Source organism: Aegilops tauschii, chromosome 5 (assembly GCF_002575655.3).
Source record: "Aegilops tauschii subsp. strangulata cultivar AL8/78 chromosome 5, Aet v6.0, whole genome shotgun sequence".
NCBI lineage: Eukaryota > Viridiplantae > Streptophyta > Magnoliopsida > Poales > Poaceae > Aegilops > Aegilops tauschii.
Window position 1 is genome coordinate 488066563 of NC_053039.3, and position 17388 is coordinate 488083950.

The 17388-nt window shown below is 48.7% G+C and overlaps 1 protein-coding gene and 1 long non-coding RNA gene across 2 annotated transcripts; both read right to left on the minus strand.

Moving 5' to 3' along the window:
• Window positions 1-9948: 9948 nt before the first annotated feature.
• LOC109779903 (cytochrome P450 81Q32-like) lies at window positions 9949-12403 on the minus strand. Its single transcript, XM_073498226.1, has 4 exons — window positions 11441-12403; window positions 11278-11330; window positions 10690-11019; window positions 9949-10123 (listed from the first exon to the last, which is right to left on the minus strand). The coding sequence occupies exons 1-4, from the start codon at window positions 12371-12373 to the stop codon at window positions 9949-9951; spliced, it is 1491 nt and encodes a 496-aa protein (XP_073354327.1). The 5' UTR covers window positions 12374-12403.
• Window positions 12404-13488: 1085 nt separating this feature from the next.
• LOC120965324 (uncharacterized) lies at window positions 13489-15209 on the minus strand. The gene is made up of 2 exons (XR_005758069.3): window positions 15049-15209; window positions 13489-13844 (listed from the first exon to the last, which is right to left on the minus strand). It is a non-coding gene; the product is annotated as an uncharacterized lncRNA (long non-coding RNA).
• Between the last annotated feature and the right edge of the window lie 2179 nt (window positions 15210-17388).

Here is a 17388-nt window from a genome sequence, read left to right on the forward strand (position 1 = left end):
TTCGCCGGGATCAGGGGCGCGGTAGTGCATGATGTTCTTTGCTGGCAAGTACCCAACTTTTACAAAGTCTCTAAATGTGTTCTCAGTAACAATGGAGGGAACCCAGTTACAGGAAGTAACTGTCTTTGGCGGCATTGTGAAGAAGCCTAAAGGAAAGAAAAAATTATTCCCAGTTTAAATTGATTCATTAAGCCGGAAGTAAAAGCTGCAGTATATATTCAGAATGGTGGCTTAAGTGGGGCCTAATGATATGTGGGTAATTATAAGCCGGTGATCTAAGCCGCCATGACAAGCACTGGTATTTAAGATCTGACAGGAGTAAATTTTACTAAGTGTTGGGACAAACAGGTTTTACAAATCATAGCTATAAGATCGGATCTGCAGCAGTTCAGAAAAAGAAATAAAATATAAACCTAAGGTGGCGGCAGCAGAAAAGTGGGGGTGCCCAGATGAGATCTGTTGCAATGAGGATATATTCAGATATCAAAAAATAAGTGCTAAAAGTGCTACCGCGCAAGATCTATGTTGTTTTTCGGATCAAAGCTATGCAATCTAAGGAAGCAGAAGGGGGAACAGTGATGAACGCCGACGAACAAGGAAACCCTAAGACAGATCTATCAAGAGGAAAGGTGAAGACTTACTGACGCTGATGGACAGCGGAGGGGCGCCGCGGCGTTCTGGTTCGTTCAGGGTGATACAGCGGCCGGAGTTGATGTAGTGGATGAAGGTCGACGGCGGCGGAGCTCGGGCGCGCTGGAGCGTTGCGAGGAGAAAGAAGAAGACGAGAAGGCAAAGGGGGAGAATGGAAAGAGGACCCGTGGCCTTATTTATAGGACTGGAAGGATAAGTGGCAGGCGCGAGAATCGAGGAGACAAGGAAATGGATATGTGACGGCACGAGCGCCTCGATTTTCAGAGGTTCATTAAAAGAGAAGATTTATTAAGATTTGGGTCGTATGTGATATTAATAACAGGTGACGTCATGGCGAGTTACCGCAATTTCAGGAGGTGACGTCATGGCGGGTTACAACATCTCACAGGAAAATGAAGAAGGATTTTTTCTAAGTGTTGAAGATTGACATGAACAAGTTCAAATCAACCTGGAGCCTAATGTTGGGGATATGACTATTGGATATGACCCGCCCAGGAGGGGCCGGGTTATCCCAATGACGGTTCATCAACTGTTGCCCATGAGTATGTTGAAGATGGCGGTTCATGAAGTAGGCTTGTTAAAGGGCCCAAACCTAAAGGCGGCTTAAGGCCCGTGAGTATAAACCGCCATGTATATGTGACTTGTGTTGTAAGGCATGTAAGATAAGTTACCGAGCCGGACACGTTTGTATGAGCCGGCCGGGACTCTGTAGGCCGCGGGGCGTCAACCCATGTATATAAGGGGACAACCCGGCAGCGGCTTAGGGCAAGAAACAACAGATCGAAAGCCAGGCTAAGCGTATTCGCTCCCTGGTAATCGAAACCCTAGCAATACCACCTCAAACTGGATTAGGCTTTTACCTTCACCGCAAGGGGACGAACCAGTATAAACTCCTCGTGTCCTTTGTCCCGTTTTAACCCCTTTAAGCTAACCACGTCGCAATGGCTCCACAACTAAGTCCTTCCACGAGGACATCTGCTGTGACAATTCCACGACAACGCCCTTGTCTGGGTCCTTGACACCGCGGGCAACTCCGGGGAAAACCCTAGATCTCATTGCGATCGAGCGATGGCGATGCTTTAGCGTCATAGTCCCTCTTGAGGACATCGTTTCTGGAGTTTGCTCAGGTTCAAGGGACCAGCGACGCCGGCGGTGCACGGCCTGGTGGCACGACCGCCGATGAAAATTGCGCCGACTTCGGTCATGGCGAACGATGGCGGCGTCTTCGGTGTCGTTTCCTTGTTGAGGCATCATCGTTGCAGTTTGTGTCATCATGCTCGGGATGCTCCGGGGGAAACTCTAGATCTGGGCCTCCCGGATCGGACGATGACGGCGCCTTTGGTGTCATTCTCCCTCCTGGGGGCATCGTTTTGGAGCAAGTGCTGGTTGGAGGGGACTACTGGAGGAGCGGTGTTACATCTACCGCAAGGCCGACGGTGGATCCCAACGGCATGGCGCCGCGGAGGTTCAGCGATGGGCGCGTATTAGAGATGGACTCGCGTAGGAGGAGGAAGCTGTCTGGAGTCATGGTGGCGTTGATGGCAGAGAGGCCTGGCAAGGTCAGTGCATCAGTTCTGCTCCGAGGATGGGCCGAGGGAAGATGGAGGTGACGGCCCTTGCAGCGTGCGGTGCTCACTGGGAGTGTGTCGGACCCGTGTGGGACTCAATCCAGATAGTGGCTTGGATGGGACACCCGGCTTTAGATGTTAGGCTTTGGTGCGATGTCTATTTGGTATTAGGCCCGCACATTCGGCACACCTTCATCAAGGGGATAGGAGTAGCAACAGCGTTGTCAAGATGGTGGCTTCTGACTTATTGATGTATCATCTTGTATGGTCTTTGTGAATAATTAATAATATGACTGCATGCATCTTCCAGATGCAGAGGCCGGGGTACACCCTTCTTTTCTAAAAAAAATAGTTCTTTTTTTTGCGGGAAAAAATATATTTCTTTATAGAGGGAGGGAGTACATACTTAGGCCTGTTTTGTTCATAGAAAAAGTGGAGCAAACACATAGAAATAGGAAGCGTCTTCTGACAATAGTATGCATCCCGTTGGTTTACATGAATGAAGCAAAAAAAAATGAGAAGCATTCTTTGAACTCAATTTGAAAGAGAAAAAACGCAGAAATTTTGCAGTACACTTGGTGTGTTCTTTGAGAATTCTAATGCATGAAGTATGAAAATGCGCAAAAAATAAGTACGAAAAATGAATTCTTTAGTGGCACACAAGAGCATCCTATAATATACTGTATCTTCTTGAAGTTTGACTTTGATTTTAATCTGTGCGCGCGAGAGAGAAAGAGACTGTTTATTATAGCAAAAATAAAATCCCTGTATGTGTTTCCTTTTCCTGTTGACCAACCCAAAACATATGTGTTGTCTGATTCTCTGTTTGCGCATGCATTTGTATCTTCGTATTCTTGCACATTTTCTGTTCTAATGTTTTCAGAGTTGTGTCCTAGTTGCAACTTTGCATCCTATACTACTGAATTACGGATGAATACTACCAAGACAGTATTGTTTTTAGAAGCACAGTGGAATTGAGCGAGACTATGCATCACTGAAGCTGATTTGACTGATCGGTGGATCTAAACTGCATGGACTCACCAAAACCTTTGTGCGTCTGCCTGCCAGACCGACACGGCTTGCATCCTGTACGAGGCGCTCCACTACATAGGCTTCCTGCACGGCCAGGTTCAGGTATGTTCATACGTATCACCACATACCCACTTATCGTTGCTCGTTAGTTAGGCAGTGTGTGTACGGTGTAGCGCATGCTAACACGTCTGCGCCGAACTCACCGGCGCACCGGCAACGGTGGTCGCCTTTTGCGTGTCAGTCCCTCAGTTCGCCGTACCTGCACTGCCCGTCGCACCCTGCGCCGCACGTCCCACTCCCGGTAAGAGAAGTAATTAACCAGTACAGTAATTAAGATCTGTCACGGCGCTCCGTGCCGTCGCTGTGTGGTTGGATCATACGTGATCTGGCTGACGTGTGGTTATGCGTACGGTGTGCAGGCGGTGGTGGAGAAGCTAAGCGACCTGAGGAGCCGAGGGCTGTGCCTGGTGCCGATCTGCTGCAGCGACCGCGTCGCCGGCGTCGACGTCTGCTCGTTGGTGGCCGCGATGGAGTTGGCGGCGGAGGAGGAGGCTCCTCCTTGGATGCTGCGTCTGCGTGGGGATCATCATCCCGGGCAGCCGGTCTAGCTGACGGTGACTGCAACACTCCCTACTCCTTTGCGGCTTGTTACTTCTACAGCATCTGCAGGGTTCAGAGACTTCGATCAGACTCTGGGTTAATCAGTGTTTTGGAGCGGCTCTGTGCATCCATGTTCAGGTGCTAGTAAAATGTGCATGTACAAAACAGAGGGTGGTGGACAAAATTGATAGGCGTATTTCGGTAAAAAAAATGAAATGGAGGCAAATATTTTGCCTCATTCATTAACTAAAAAGAACATAGTTGCCTGAGTAAAATCGGACAAAATCCGTCACAAATTTGCCTACTTATGTGAACTACTCCTGAGCTATGGAGCCACATGACCACCCAACAGACGCACCCAACACAAAACCACCAATGAAACCCCCAACGGTTCACTAGAACTTCAAAAGAATCTAACAACAGAGATAGTTAACACATTTGAGTTAACGGCGTGGATGCGAGTTCGCGGCGTGGTGATGGCTGTGTGGTGGGCACGACCAGGAGGTCGCGGGCGCCGCCGTGTTCAGATCGGATCTCTGGATCTGGGACCTGGACGCGGTCGGCCGGCGCGGGGTGGTGGTCTTCACAATGTCGGATCGGTTGATGCGGCACCTGGATATCTACTACGGATGTTCTTCTCGATCCTTCTTCTTGTTGGCTTGAGCCCCATGGCACTCTCATCTCTGTAGGTTTCAATTCATGGCTTGCTGCCAAATCCGGAGCAGACAAAGGTTTGGTGGTATAGGATGGGGACCGGAGGAAACTTTGGTCGGCTGGCCCGGCCCGGCATCGGCGGCGTCTCTCAACGCCGTTACCCTTCCTGGAGGCGAAGTCGAGATCCCTCCTATCCACCTCCCGGACGAAAGTCCAAAATTCAAACTGGATTGGGCGGCGGCGGCGTCCTACACGTCGTAACCTTCATGAAGGCGCTGTCTTGGGAGGCTCAGTTGTTCGGGGAAGAGTTGCTATGGGTGGTGGGCTCCGCGTAGCTCCAGCAGCGACGACGGTGTGGTGGTTGACAGGAGAAGCGGCGTTGTATCTACCGCGACGAGTATTCGCGGCATTTTGCAGCTAGACCTCGACAATGGATGTGGCTGGATGGACGGGCGTAGGGCGGTGGAGCTGTCTGGCACCGTGACGGCGTCGATGGCAGGCCTGGCAAGGCTGATGCATCAATACTTGTTCTGAAGTTGGATCGGTGGAAGTCGGAGGTGACGACCCTTGGGGATGCGTCAGACCGGTCTGTGTCCCAGAGCCGGTATGTGGCTGGGCTGGGGCCTCCGGGTTTAGATGTTAGGCTTAGGTGAGATATCTGGGTATTTGACTCAGTATTTATGCACCCCTTCATCTAGTGGATATGAGTTGCGACAGATGTTGCCTAGATGACGGATTCAGATATATTGATGTAGTGCTTTGTAAGGTCTTCGTGAATAATTAATAAATTGGCTGCATGCATCTTTCAAATGCAGAGGCCGGGGGTTATCCTCCTTTTCTAAAAAAAATTAACACATTTGAGCCCACATTTGCAGCCTAGACAACTGTATCATGAAAGCACTTGCACCTCCCATCGTCGCCACCCTTCTTGCTGATTGAGGGTCAATGCCATCCTTGTTGCATTTGTCCCTCGATGCATTATGCCTCAAGAGCATTCAAGTTAGATAGGTATTTAACAAGTTTGATGGTGAACAAGTCCTCGAGGTTAGGCTCCGGCACACCGGCCACAACAATATCATCATCCACATGAACATCATCACTCACGTGAAGCACCTGCCTGATGGTCTCAGGCGAGTGTGTGGCAGCAATGTCAAGAGCAACGCCCTCCTCGTCTGCAGCCACCTTTGCCAACATATTGGTCGCCACAACATCGTCAACCTCAGATACCACTGACATGATGGATATATACATCTCTAGTTGCTCACATGACAGAGGAGAATCATGTCCCTCGCATGAGGTAACCAACGAGTCGACTTTCATATGCTCCACTGACAGAGGTGAAGTAGGGCTCATGCATAGCTCTCAAATTTCGGGCATGATCTGCACCATCGAAGCCACGAGTACGACGATGGATTCACCCTCAGAGGTAGATAACACAGGGGACAAGGCAAACATCCATGACGAATTGTCCCCAACACGATATAGCTCCACCCATGTCTTCCGTGGACAATGTGACCCAAATACAACCACAATGATATGCATAGAAGAGATACAACTCAACAAGTGACCTGCTCGCTTTAGCGCTGATGGTTTCAAAGAGAACATGTGGTAAAGCATCTGATTGCTTGCTATGTAACTAAGCTATTAACACTAGTTTTTTCCTAACACGTTGACCCAAGAGGTAAATGATCTCCGCAACTTCTCAGAGGAACACACAACCCATAGTTTTAGAAAAGCTTCGGCTACCGTCTTCCAATTATGCATCAGCTGATCCTGCTGCACCCGGCGAATCATCATAGGACTTTTAATGTTCCTACCTTGCCGTGTGGCTCTGCGTGCCCCAGATGTTCTTTCCGAGCTTGTCTTCTCCACACACAGGTGCGCGCTGCCATGGTTAGACCTCCAACATACCTGGTATGTCATAGCCTCATCATTATGATGAAGATAATCTATCGCCTTAGGTAACAAGATCTTGTCGAGTTGGTCTGGGTGAACATTTACATGCGTGAGGGGTTGCTTCTCTCCATCGATCACCTCTGTCGCGGGACAGGGAGATTTGGGGTCCTCCAAAGAGTCATGGGGCAAGAGTAGAATCCCAAGCTTCAAAGGCACGAAATTCTCCAATGAAGATGTGTCGTCATGACCAGTAACTATGGTTGACCCCGACAGGTACTCGGATAGTGACATGGGGCGCAACAAAAACACTTGGCAGACTGATTCAGGAAATATGCTTGAAAATCTAAATTTGTTTCCACCTCCATTGTTGCAGTTGCTACCACCATGGCTAGAAGGCACCACGTCGTGGTCGTATCCTTGACAACATAATGGATCTGGACGGAACCATTCAGTCAAAGTTCTGTGGATATGGTCACAGTGTTGCACGTGTGCAAAATAGGAGAAATCTTGTGTAGGGAGATGGGTGATCTCTCTAATGACAACGTCGGCCGTGCACTTGAAGTGAGGCGTCACTAGTCGCAAGCACTTGACTGTAGTTCCGATTATGTCTGTACTCTCCGAAAGACGCATCATGACCCCGAGCGTAAAATTGTTCTTGGGCACCTTGCGGTCTTCGTAGATATAAGTTATCGTGGCCTCTAGCCCACGATCATTGAAGCCGACTGAACGTATGCGAAGGAAGTGATACTGACCTCCGGGATGCAACACCTGATACGTCAATGTTTTCCCCGCGAAGATATGCCCAATGAGAGGGTCGAAGAACAGGTGATGGCGGGGTGTCCCGCCGAGCTGCACATACCTCATAAATTCACTAGCATCATCCGCGAGCCTCTCAAATCTTCGAACGGCAGCAGCGGTGACTCTGCCCGCGGAGCAATGATCATTGCCGCGCCTGATGAAAGAGGAGATGAAAGTCTTGGTTGTGTGAGCGACCCGTCTAGGAAATGAGGATTTCCTTGCCGCCTGCTCCGCCTCGTCTTCCTCCCGAAAAAGTTGCCTGCATCTGCGCGCTTCATCGTCGCAGTCCTGGGCAAAGTGCTTCACCTTCTTTCGCCAATGGAATATCGATGTATCGGTGATCTGCCACTTGTTGGACGTCTGGAGCGCGGCCTCCATTTTGATGCGCGCCATCTCCAGCCTCTCTATGCCACCATCTCCTGATGATCCCCCATATGTTTTGTCCTCGATCTTGCTGGTGGGGGCTATACCAGAAATAATCCGGTTAACTGCTTCTGCAACAATGGCAGACTTCACCATCTCAGCCATGGATTGTGATACGTGAGTAGTGTGTTTAGTAAGAGACTAGCTGCGATACTCAAGAAAACAAATGGACTAGCCTTACTGCTCTCCATGGACACCTCTCACTTATGTTGCTTTTATCACTACAAACTTGCTTTCGTTGGTTGTGATGAATCAAAGTGAGTGACGGAGATACCTAAGCCGGCTGCGGCAAGCAAAATATCTTGCAACAACCAGCCACACGAAGAATTTGCATATTCGTGAAGAACAAGGGGTAGGGATCGATACAGCCGGCTGTTTTTTTTACTTTACTTTACATAATCAAGTATCTGGGACACATCATGCATGACATGGGAGTATGGAACACCGTATGCATGACATGTCAGTGAAAAACATTGATTACTAGCAGACAGAAGGCGCGGCGACACCTAATGGGAAGAGTGCATGGTTTCGCATCAGAGACAAACAAATAGAATTAGATCTATCTGGGTATATTATGGTGAATGGCTACAATACACTGCATATGGTTGATCCGGTGAGAAGTATGATTTACTCAACATTGGGCCTGATGATTTACAAGCGACCTTTTTTTATGTAGAAAATCAAACTATGAGTGAACTCGCGTTTTATTTTTTTCATGTGAGCTATGTTTTTTTAATGCACATTTGTAGTTGCTACCATTGTTTTGGATTTAGCCAAGGTTGAGATGTCTCTACTGTCTCTACTCAATGTTGTTTTCATCTCATATTATCTCGCTGATATATTGTCAAGGTAATAAATTAACAAAACAAAAATCACACTCATGTAATGTACCTCACAAGGATCCTTTTGTTAAACCATTTTGGAGTGCTGATTTTGGAGTGACTCCAAAATTATCCAGACCTCCACAAATATGTTTGCATCATGAAAATTGACACGCAGGAAGAAACTAAGCAATGCATGTTGCAAAACAAATCAAAATTCCTCACAAAAAATCAGAACTGTTTGAATTTTCTTTTTATTTATTTCTGTTTTGCTATATCCTAGGTGCTTGAAAATTTGCTTCGCGCTAGTCACTTTTTCTAGTTTATCCCGAGCTCTCTGGAAAAAATCATAGCCCCATATCTATCTTAGCGCGAAGCCATGGCCTCACTAAGAGGGAGTCACAACCCCATTATCTATCTTAGGGGTGGGGTGCAGGGGACCGCCGTGGGTTTTCTCCGGTGGTGCGGGGCTTAGAGGGGTGGCCCAGGCGATGGCCAGCAACAGCGGTGGGGGGAGGTTGAGGGGAGGGAGGACAACGAGGCTGTCGGGTGGTAGGTGCGACATATGCCAACGGGTGGCTTATCATGGTGGGAGCCAGTAAGACGTCGCCGGTGCCTGAAAACGGGATGAGGCGAAGACATGCACGCCGGCGAATCTTACCCAGGTTCGGGGCTCTCCGTGGAGATAACACCCCTAATCCTGCTCTGCGGGGTCTCCGCATGATCACTAGATCAGAAAGAGTAGCTACAAATGCTCCTTGAGCTGTCGGGTTCAAGGGAGAAGAAGAGCAAGGCTAGCTCTAGCTTCCCTCTCTATATGGTGTGTGTGTAACTCTAAGAAGCCAACCCTTTGCATGGGTGCCCCGGGGGGTTTATATAGGCCTACCCCCGGGGGTACAATTGTAATCCGGCTGGGCGCGGGTCCCAGTCGTCAGTGTCTGTGCTCGCCGGCTTCTCCGCCGGCCGTTGGGGCCCGCCGACTGGTGGGTCCCGCCGGCTGCCGGCCTCTTGGTCGACAGGCCGGCCCCACTGCCTAGGGGTCTTGTCGGCGGCTGCTTACTGTAGCCTCGCCCCTGATGACGAGGGCTTTGTCGAGGTAAGCGTGGCTACAGTGTGCCGCCTCGAGGGCTCTCACTGTAGCCTTACCTCGTCTTGTCTCCTTAATGTGGCACATGCTTCGAGGGAGGGGGGTAGCCGGCTTCTGGGGGCCGGCTACGCCCTTGGCCGACTGGGGGAGGCCGGGCCGCCTTCGCGCCTCTCTCTGGCTAAAGGGGCCTGCCGCCCGTGGGCCGTACCGGCGCTCGTCGTGGATGACGTTGAGGCCAGCATGGCTACAGTGCCGAGCCGGACGGGAGATGGCTGACCCGTACGGCGTCCTGTGGCCATGCCTGCCTCGGGCTTCGGGGGTAGTGGGCCGCACTGTGGTCACACCCCGTCGTATCACCATTATGTGGGCGCAGTTTTGGTGGGTGCGGTCTTGGCCGGCTTCTTGGAGCCGGCGCGCTTCATGGCTGGCTCTTGGAAGTCGGTCCTCTTGGCGCCGGCTTCCTGGAGTCGGCCATCTCGCAACTATCTTGGGGGAGGTTACCAGGGCCGGGTCGCCTTTGGAGAGTGGGCCCCTGGGGTAGTCGGCCAGGGGAAGTCGGCCCAACGCTTCGAACGCTTGAAGGCTCAATCGGCCTGATAATTTTTGAAGAACCATGGGTAGTCGGTTAGGCTACCCGTGGCCATTTACTCCGACAGAGGCGGTGCGCGGCGGGTGAAGGTAGGTGGATGGAGCAGGGTATGCTGCAGGAAGGAGAAACTGCTCTCGGGACGAAGAAGAGGGGGGGGAGAAGATGGACAGTCTGCGACATGATTGATGGTATTGGATATTAATCCGAGAAGAAAAGTGGCCAATGAAAACTTTTCTCTAGGCACCTGCTAAATAGACTGTCCCTATTTATTTTCAATTTTACTGTTTACAAAGGAGCATTGAGAGCATTCAGATCAGAATTAGAAGGGCATGTCTGCATCGCTACTTATCTTTTACTTCATCCGTCTCAAAATAAGTTCTTAACTTTGTACTATTAATTTTACTATAAAGTTATACTGAAGTTGAGATACGCTTATTTTGGGACAGAGGAGTACTGTACAACAGTTCGTACATAGCACCTGCACGAACAGGCTAGCATGGGAAGCAAGAGCTAATGCTTGTCAGCGCAAGGCTCAATAAAAATCCATGGTCCGGTAGTAGTACAATTTACCTCCACGACGCGTGCCTCCCCGGCGGTGACAGCCCCCGCAGGACACCGGCCATGGCTGCCCGCGGTCGGCACATCGCCTGCAGCGGCACGGCCTTGGGAAGCGTCAGCCCACCTCCTTCACCCATGTCAACCTCGGTATCACCAACCCTGTCCCAATGGAAGCACTGCACCAGCGTGCCCAGAACCAAGCCCAGCATCCGCAGCGCGAGGGCCTCGCCGGGGCACTTGCGCCGCCCCATCCCGAACGGCATCATGAACAGGCCCTCGGCCTTCCCTTCCTCGAACCGCTCCGGCCTGAACTCCGTCGGGTGCTCCCACGCCGCCGGGTCCCTGTGGATGGCGTACGCGTTCACGAGCAGCGTCGTGCCGCTCGGGACGTGGTAGCCCGCCACCGTGCAGTCCGCGGAGGACTCGTGCGGGATCATCGCCGGAACCGGCGGGTACAGCCGGAGGGTCTCGCTGATGATGCAGTGGAGATAGCCGAGGCGGGGGAGGTCGTCGGCGCGGAGCAGGCGGGTGGTTCCGACGGTCGTGTCCATCTCGGCCTGCGCTTTTGCCAGGGCGTCCGGGTGGTTGAGCAGCAGTGACATCGCCCACTCCGCCGTCGTCGCCGTTGTCTCTGTCCCCACGCTGAACATGGTCTGCCAAGGAAAGGAAGACACGAAGAGTGATCAGTCAAATCACTGAGGTTGGTAGCAGTGGGACTGTGAGAGTGAAAGACAACAGACAGCGAGATGGTGGAAGCGCTTACCATGCACAGAGCCATGATCACCTTGTCCGTGTAGATCTCGGGCTCTGTCTTTTGCAGATCGAGCAGCACGGCAATCATGCTCTTCTTCTCCCCTTCGCCGACGACCCTCCGCCGTTGTGCGTCGATGAGCCGCCGCAGGAACGCGTCCCTCCTGCTCACGGCAGCCTCGATCTTGTTCCTCACGCCGAACACGTCGAACCATCGTAGCACTGGCAGGAAGTCCCACATGTTGGCCCCGCCGAGCAGCGGCACGATCTCGTCCAGCGACTTCTTGAACTCCTGGGCCTCCGGCGACATGTCCGTGTCCTCGGCCCCCTCGCCGCGGGACGTCTTGGTCTGCGCGACGGTCTCCATCAAGGCGCTAAGGGACACCTCGAACAGGCTCCGCTTGAGCTCCACCAGCGCGGCGCCGCCTGGGGCGGCTGCGGCGGCACGTGACAGGCGGCGCGCCAGCGCGCGCACCTCGCTGGCGATGTCCGCGGTCATGCAACCCACCCGGTGCACGGAGAGGAGCTGCACCGTCGCGACGCGGCGGAGGTTGCGCCAGTAGGGGCCATAGCGGGACGTCGGAAGCGTGGTGCAGCCGAAGCACACCAGCTGCAGCGAGGGGAACCGCGGGCGGTCGGCGAAGGTGACGTCGTGGTCCGTGAAGCATTCCCTGGCGCCCGCAGCCGAGGACACGACCACGGCGGGGCGCGAGCCGAGGCGCAGGGAGAAGACCGGCCCGTGGCGCGCGGCGAGGCGGGCGAGTGCGGCGTGGAACGGCCTCTTGAGGAGGTGGAGGTGGCCGAGGAAGGGGATGGCGGCGGGGCTCGGCGGCAGCTGTGCGCTCTTGTTCTTGAAGCCGCCGAGGAGTGGGTGGCGTAGCCGGAGTAGTGAGGTGATGAAGATGAAAAGGGCGGCAGCGCCGGCGAGGGCGGTGACGGTGTTCATGCCGTTGGAACTTGGAACTTGGAAGAGCAGAGCTGGTTTCCCGGTCGATTCAGTGGCTCGTTTGCGCGGTATTTTATAAGGTCCATATGCAAGATCCAACGTTTCGCTCGTAAGTTTTGGATACGAAGCCAATGGCCGAACTGGGAGTGCCATATGCAAGATCCAACGTTTTTCAGAGTTCAGACAATGTAAGCACCAATTGGCCTGACCATGGCAAGGCATTCCCATCCTAACCGTACGCCAATACGTCATGGACATGTCAATTAACGTAGTACGGGACAAACGAGGAGAAACTTTGAGACTGGAACTATGTGCTTGGGATCATCGCAGCATCTCCAGCAAATCATTGATCTTCAGTCGAAATTGCGATTGTACTCCTGTTTTTTTTTTGGACATGCGGTTGTACTACTGGGCTGGTCTTAATAATAGAGGGAATGCTAAACGTACGGGTTGTTACATGAGCTTTACGGGGACCCTTTCCTCTAATTCGCTCCACCCCCTGATTTTCAGGTGTGTGAGCCCCGAGAGCATATCGTGTACTCTAAAGTATGGAGTACTCCGAGTGCATCATCGACAGGAGATGCGTTGGATGAAATATGTACTCCGAGTGCACCATGGACAGGAGACGCGTTGGATGAAATAGGTGTGTACATGATGGAAACTGAAGGCCCCTATCCTGTGAAATTTGCAGAAAGCACCCCGTATAAGTACAGAACAACTATAACACTAATAGCTTTGCTTCAAAAGATATGCTTCCTCAGTTTTGGAACAGAAAGAAACGCATATGATGTACCTAGGTACTGGTCGTTTCATGCTGATGCTTTAAGCTTTGTCCAATGGACATAAATATGACAACATCTGTACAATACGTATGTAGATAGGAAAATAAACACAACACAACACACACATTCAGCGAGCTGATTTTACAAGGTAAAGTTAATTGAAAGAAAATGAAAAATTATTAAGCCCATGAACATAAATTGAACTGATAAAAAACTGCACCAAAAATGCAAAGTCCGCAACACCAGTCATCGGGTGTATTGACCACCTTTGTCAAATTAGAAGCCAACGTGTCATCATCTCAACATTTCAAAGTTCATAGTACGACAGTGCTATCATGAATGCTTGGTGAATAGTATGCATGACAATACACATAAATCTACGATGAAGCACATAACTGGAGTTGCAATCCAAATATTTTTTACAACCCAAGGCATAACAGCTTAGCAGGTACGCATAAATTGCTAGATTTAACTAGGTGTACAAGTTGTAGCAGAAGTCTACAACAATGGATGAATGGAACTAGGTTCATAGCACATGAACGAAGGCATTTCTAATCCAGCATTTAACGCAAAGTAAATGATGTCGGCTCCCATGGGCTGTGTTGTGCCGCTAAACATCAAACAAGTTCAAGTCCCGTCGATGTTGTTGACCTGACACTTGGAGGAAAACTTGCCATGGACTCCATTCCCTGGAGCAATACATGTAGGAGTAACTAAGAGTTAGCTTGTCCTGAGAGTTGTAGCACAAGGAAGTATAAAAATGTAACAATCCCATGCTAAAGCAGCGAAGTAAGAAAATGTCCAATGCATTGACATTTAGATGTTCTAAAGAGTTATAAAAATGGTGCTAATAAAAAATATTCCTGAGCACAGCAACATATATTTAGCATGGCGTCATGCCATTGTGCCAAGGCAGGATCAACCAAAGCAGGCATTGGAATACATATTGAAGAAGAAAATGAAGTACAAATATCATTGTGTCAGCAGCTAGCAAACATGTCAGCTCCCCATTACAAGCAGAGTCTGTATATGGCCCTTCAGATTGCTGCAGGAATAATTTCCAAATTCGAATGCAAACATGACATTTTCTGATGGATAGTCTGACCCTGGGCAAGGCAGTGTGAAGAAATATTATTCTTTCCCCTGGGCATTGAGAGATCAGAAACCAGCTAGCAAAATTCTTTGCTACAACAGCAAACATGCAGATACAAAATTTATCACATACCAAGGAACCTTTACTCTGTGGCTCACAGTTGTGCTGCAGAAGTAGTAGATTCGATAAGGTGTGGGCAAAAATATGACATGTTGTAGCTTAGCACATACAGGTGATCAGTGTTTTATGCTTTCAAAGTTAGGCAATCTAGATGTTATCTGTTAAGGATTTTCAAACCCTGAATGTAAAATGTGCTTGATAATGAATATAACGCGTCGTTGGCTTCGGCTTTTGTCAAAAAAATAAAATCCAAAGAGCTAATACATTAATTCACTTGAGCGAAACTACAATCGTATGAGTTTCAATGGAAATAATGAACAGAATTATAGATAAATCTCAGAAATTAGTGAGGTAAATATTGCAGGTGTTAATGGATCTCGGTCTTATACGAACAAACACTTCATATTCAGCTACTTGAACAGACAGATATAATTACTTTGTGCTCATTTCAGACCATAGGTTGTTGAAATTTTTGTTTACCTATTTGCTCGAATATGTAGTCTAAGCAAAATAGAACGAGTTGTTTCAGTGATTACTTTTCCTGCACCCTGATACATAGAAATATCACTACATTTTACACAGATAGCATTGGCTACATCTCACACAATCAGTGGAAATGACAATTGATAGAACCCAAAATACACAATGAACACACATGGTTCTAACATTCAAAAGGATACCTGAAGGCTGGAGTTTTCTCCTCCGGCGTCGTCAGATGGCGGATCTACCGCTGGGTGTGGGGAGGCGATGGTACCGTGGCGAGTTTGATTGCCCGAGATGGCAGCGCAGCGCACGCCGAGCTCCGCCGCCGGAGCCTACGAGCCCTATCTGTTCGCGTCCGTTTTGCTCAAAACTGGGGGCAACACATGTTGGAGAAACCAGCTATTCTGTAATCGCATGGGGTGATTTTTGCAAATTTCGAAGGGTGGAGCGTTCGGGTTGCATCTTGTCACTAGATTCTATATCTAACGGTTGGACTGTTCAGGGTGCAGCCGGAGCACCACATCCTTTAGAGTACAGGATATTTTCCCGATGAGCCCCCTCCCTCCACTTAATTCAATGATAATTTGCCAGCTTAAACCTACGTCATAAAACCATGTAAGAGCACGCGCTAAAATAATTTTAGCGTGCTATTTCAGTAATTTTAGCGATTCAGTCCAGCAGACGCACAAAAATATAGCGCGTAGCGGACCGTGCGCAGCAGTCCAGCAGACGCACTAAAAAAAGCGCCATAAATATGTGTATAACAAACAGGTCCCTAAACATTTACAAATAAATCCATCTGACCAAAAAAAACGCAATTAGGTTGGAGCAAGCTAGCTTGCAAACCATCTTTCGCTGGCCACCGCACGCGAGGTTAGCTTGCTGTGATCTCATTGGAATCGAAAACACGAGCTAGCTAGCTTCCTTAAATCGTTGGAGCAAGCTAGCTTGCAATGGATTGGAATCGCAAGCTCCGCATGCACCGCTCGCCTCCGGCCACTGTACGCGCTCTCGGCTGGTGAGCTCGAGGTGGCGGCGAGCAGAAGGGCAACGGCAGCTCCCGGGCGGCGAACTCGAGGCGGCGAGCTGCAGCCGGCGAGCAGAAGGGCAGAGGCGGGATGAGCAGAGGGAGCGCAGCACTTGGTCTTCGCGCATCATTGTCCAGCGCGTTGTACGCCGCGCACCAAATATCACGCGTGCGATACAGAAATTCCCAGCACGCTGAATGGATTTTACAGCGTGCTGCCTTTTGCAGCGTTTGTTGGAGATGCTTCGCGCGCTAAATTAGTGTTTTTTCCAGCACGGGCTACTTTTAGCGCTTTTGTTGGAGATGCTCTAAGGTCCGTGGCTGTAGCATTACTGGTTCATCGGCTTCTTTTTTTTTTGAGACAAGGTTCTTCAGCTGTCAGTTTTGTGGATTTCGATGTCGACCTGATGGTTGTGGCCTCCAAAATCAAATAGAGCTATTTTTAGACAAAAAGTCAAATAAAGCTACATTTTATTTTCTCAAATAGAGCTGCTTTTTTTATGCTAAAATAGAGCTTTTTCTTTAGACAATAAAGTAGAGCTACATGGGAGTGCTCCTCCTACTCGCAAAAGCTATTTGCTTGGATCGGCCCAGTAATAAACGAACGGGAAGCAGTTTCTACCCATTGTTTTTTTTGCTGGGTTTTGTAATCGGATTTTCTGTCAGATTTTATTCTTTCTTTCTAATTTTTATCTTTCGGATCTTTTCCTAATTTTATGTATGTTCTTCCTTTTCCTTTTTCTTTTCGTAATTTGTTTCTTGTTCTTTTCATGTTTTTGTTTATTTTTCACTTTCCAATTTAATTACATGATTTTTTTAAAATCATTTTCTTGTAAAATGAGTTGAATTTATTAAAAATGTATGTCTAATTTTATGTTCTCCCTTTTTCTTTTTCTTTTTCTTTTTTTAATTTTAATTTATTTTCTTGTTCTTTTCATGTTTTTGTTTATTTTTCACTTTCCAATTTAATTACATGATTTTTTAATCATTTTCTTGTAAAATGAGTTGAATTTTTTAAAAATTTATGTCTAATTTTATGTTCTCCCTTTTCCTTTTTCTTTTTTTTTTAATTTTAATTTTGTTTCTTGTTCTTTTCATTTTTTGCTTATTTTTCACTTTAAAATTAATTACATGAGTTTTTTTAAATCGTTTGGTTGTAAAATAAGTTGAATTTTTTTAACAAAATCCTGCTTAATTTCATCATCTCATTTTTCTTTTCTTTTCCCAATTTTTCCTTCTTTCCTTTTGTTCCCGTTCTTCTTTTTATCACGTATCATATATACCTAAAAGAGCCAACCCCATTAACTGTTTTATCATGTAAACATGTCACTCACCATACAATTATGAATTGGATAGTGCCTACCTCAACATGCAATCATGCATGGGAAAAAAACTAACCACAACATTCAACAATGCATGAAAAAATATTTTACATTCAATTACTCTACTTGTATTCAATAAAACATTCTATAACTATACATAACCAAATGTAATAAGTGATATATATTTT